General features: G+C 42.5%; 1 protein-coding gene across 1 annotated transcript; it reads right to left on the bottom strand.

The window, feature by feature from the left end:
- Positions 1-235: 235 nt before the first annotated feature.
- Positions 236-1,314, bottom strand: LOC121387339. Its single transcript, XM_041518390.1, has 2 exons — positions 1,301-1,314; positions 236-761 (listed from the first exon to the last, which is right to left on the bottom strand). The coding sequence occupies exons 1-2, from the start codon at positions 1,312-1,314 to the stop codon at positions 236-238; spliced, it is 540 nt and encodes a 179-aa protein (XP_041374324.1).
- Positions 1,315-1,817: the final 503 nt, after the last annotated feature.

The raw sequence follows: 1,817 nt of genomic DNA, 5'->3' as shown, positions 1-1,817 counted from the left end.
AAATTCATCGTGTGAACCCTTAGCGAAACTACACACGTGAGTATATTACAATTCTCTAGAGATTATAAAGGGTTCGTTGTAGTGTTCATCTACTAATAAGAAAACGTGAGTTAGAAAACAGAAGGTCGAAATTGAAATGAAACTATACAACTGAAACATATCAGATGGAAACAAACCAGCGAAATACAAGGGAGGGAATGATGCACTTGCTTATTGCATGGGCGTCAATCCGGTTTTAAGTGTGTTTTTGGGATGGAGGGGGCGGTGTTAATGTGTCTTGCAGCATGTTGCTCGGGCTGGCACCAGTCGTCTCAGATACAGTGTATAGACCGACGAAGTTTTCGTGAATATCATAGACATCGTCTAAATATCGCACACATATAGCTTCCTGTTCAGCACCTTGCACGTCTCGAGTGCCGTCAACAATTACTGCAAAATAGCCAATGTTCTTGCAAATGTTTCTCACAACCATGTGGGCCATGATCTTCTTTATTTCGTTCTGTACCGTAATGCTAGTGTAGAAGGTTTTGAGCGTTAACCATCTCTTCAGTACGTCGTCGTCGTCGCTCCGTAGCTCTAACAACTTAGCGAAGTTGCCGTCACTTGCCTCTTTGCCGCGTATTGCCAATCCCTGCTGCGCCAGGTACTGTAGAGTCGTGACAATCTTCAGTAGAGCGGTGCGCGCTTTCTTCTGCTCTTCCAGATGGAACGTATTTAACTGAGTGTGATTGTCATTGTTGGAAGATCGGAAATTCAGGTTGCTGTGTGATGTCAAGTGTGAAAATGTATTTTCATGGTTTTAAATTTCTCATCTGCCTTGTTCCAATTACAAAAACCCTTGGAAATGAATTTGTCCTCAGAACAGCGCGCCATGCCAGCCAAATTGAGACCTGCCGCTTTAGAGCAGGTAAAGCACAGAACTCTTCCAATGGTGACGTCAAAGTGTGTATACAAACATACACACACAACACACACATACACATACACGCAGGGACACGCAGATACTGACACACACATACAAGCACACGTGTAAATATACAAACCACACACACAGACACAGATGATATTAATTTTAATTAAAGAACATACATGTATGTTAATAATTTAGATATTTAAGGAGTATAATCAAATATCTTGCTGAAATGTATTGGGCTTTATTTGATTTTCTACAGCAACATGAGACGACGTATTTCTGTTTTTACAAAATCGTGTGTCGCTTGTACTAATACCACCATTTTGCTAATTGGCTAAATAAATTTGGTGAAAGATTTTCTGATAAAATTGGCCAAAATGTTGATACTTTGGGAGAGTCATCTTATTTCATTTCATTTCAACTTATTTTCGTGCTTATATCCATTTGAGGTTCAAGCACGCCGTCCTGGGCACACACCTCAGCTATCTGGGCTTTCTATCCAGGACAGTAGGTTAGTTGTTAGTTGGTTAGTGAGAGAGAAGAGGGTGTAGTGGCCATTGAGTCATTAAAACTCGCTCTGGGTGGGAGCTAGTACCGGGCTGCGAACCCTGTACCTACCAGCCTGTAGACCGATGGCTTAACCACGACGCCACCGAGACGGTAGTCATCTTAAACCCTGATCAGACGCGGCGGAGGCAACACAAGAAGGTTTATTGACATAATGCACACAATTGTCATGTTGAGGGGGCGGGATTTAGCTCAGTCAGTTGAGTGTTTGCTTGAAGTCCTTGCGTCGCAGGATCGAACCACTTCTATGAATCCATTCAGTTGATTGGGCTTTTTCTCGTTCCAACCAGTGCACCCCAATTGGTCATGGTTCCTGTCTGTGAGAAATTGTATACAA

This window comes from Gigantopelta aegis, chromosome 2, assembly GCF_016097555.1.
Source record: "Gigantopelta aegis isolate Gae_Host chromosome 2, Gae_host_genome, whole genome shotgun sequence".
Lineage (NCBI taxonomy): Eukaryota > Metazoa > Mollusca > Gastropoda > Neomphalida > Peltospiridae > Gigantopelta > Gigantopelta aegis.
This window is presented reverse-complemented; position numbering and strand designations above follow the sequence as displayed.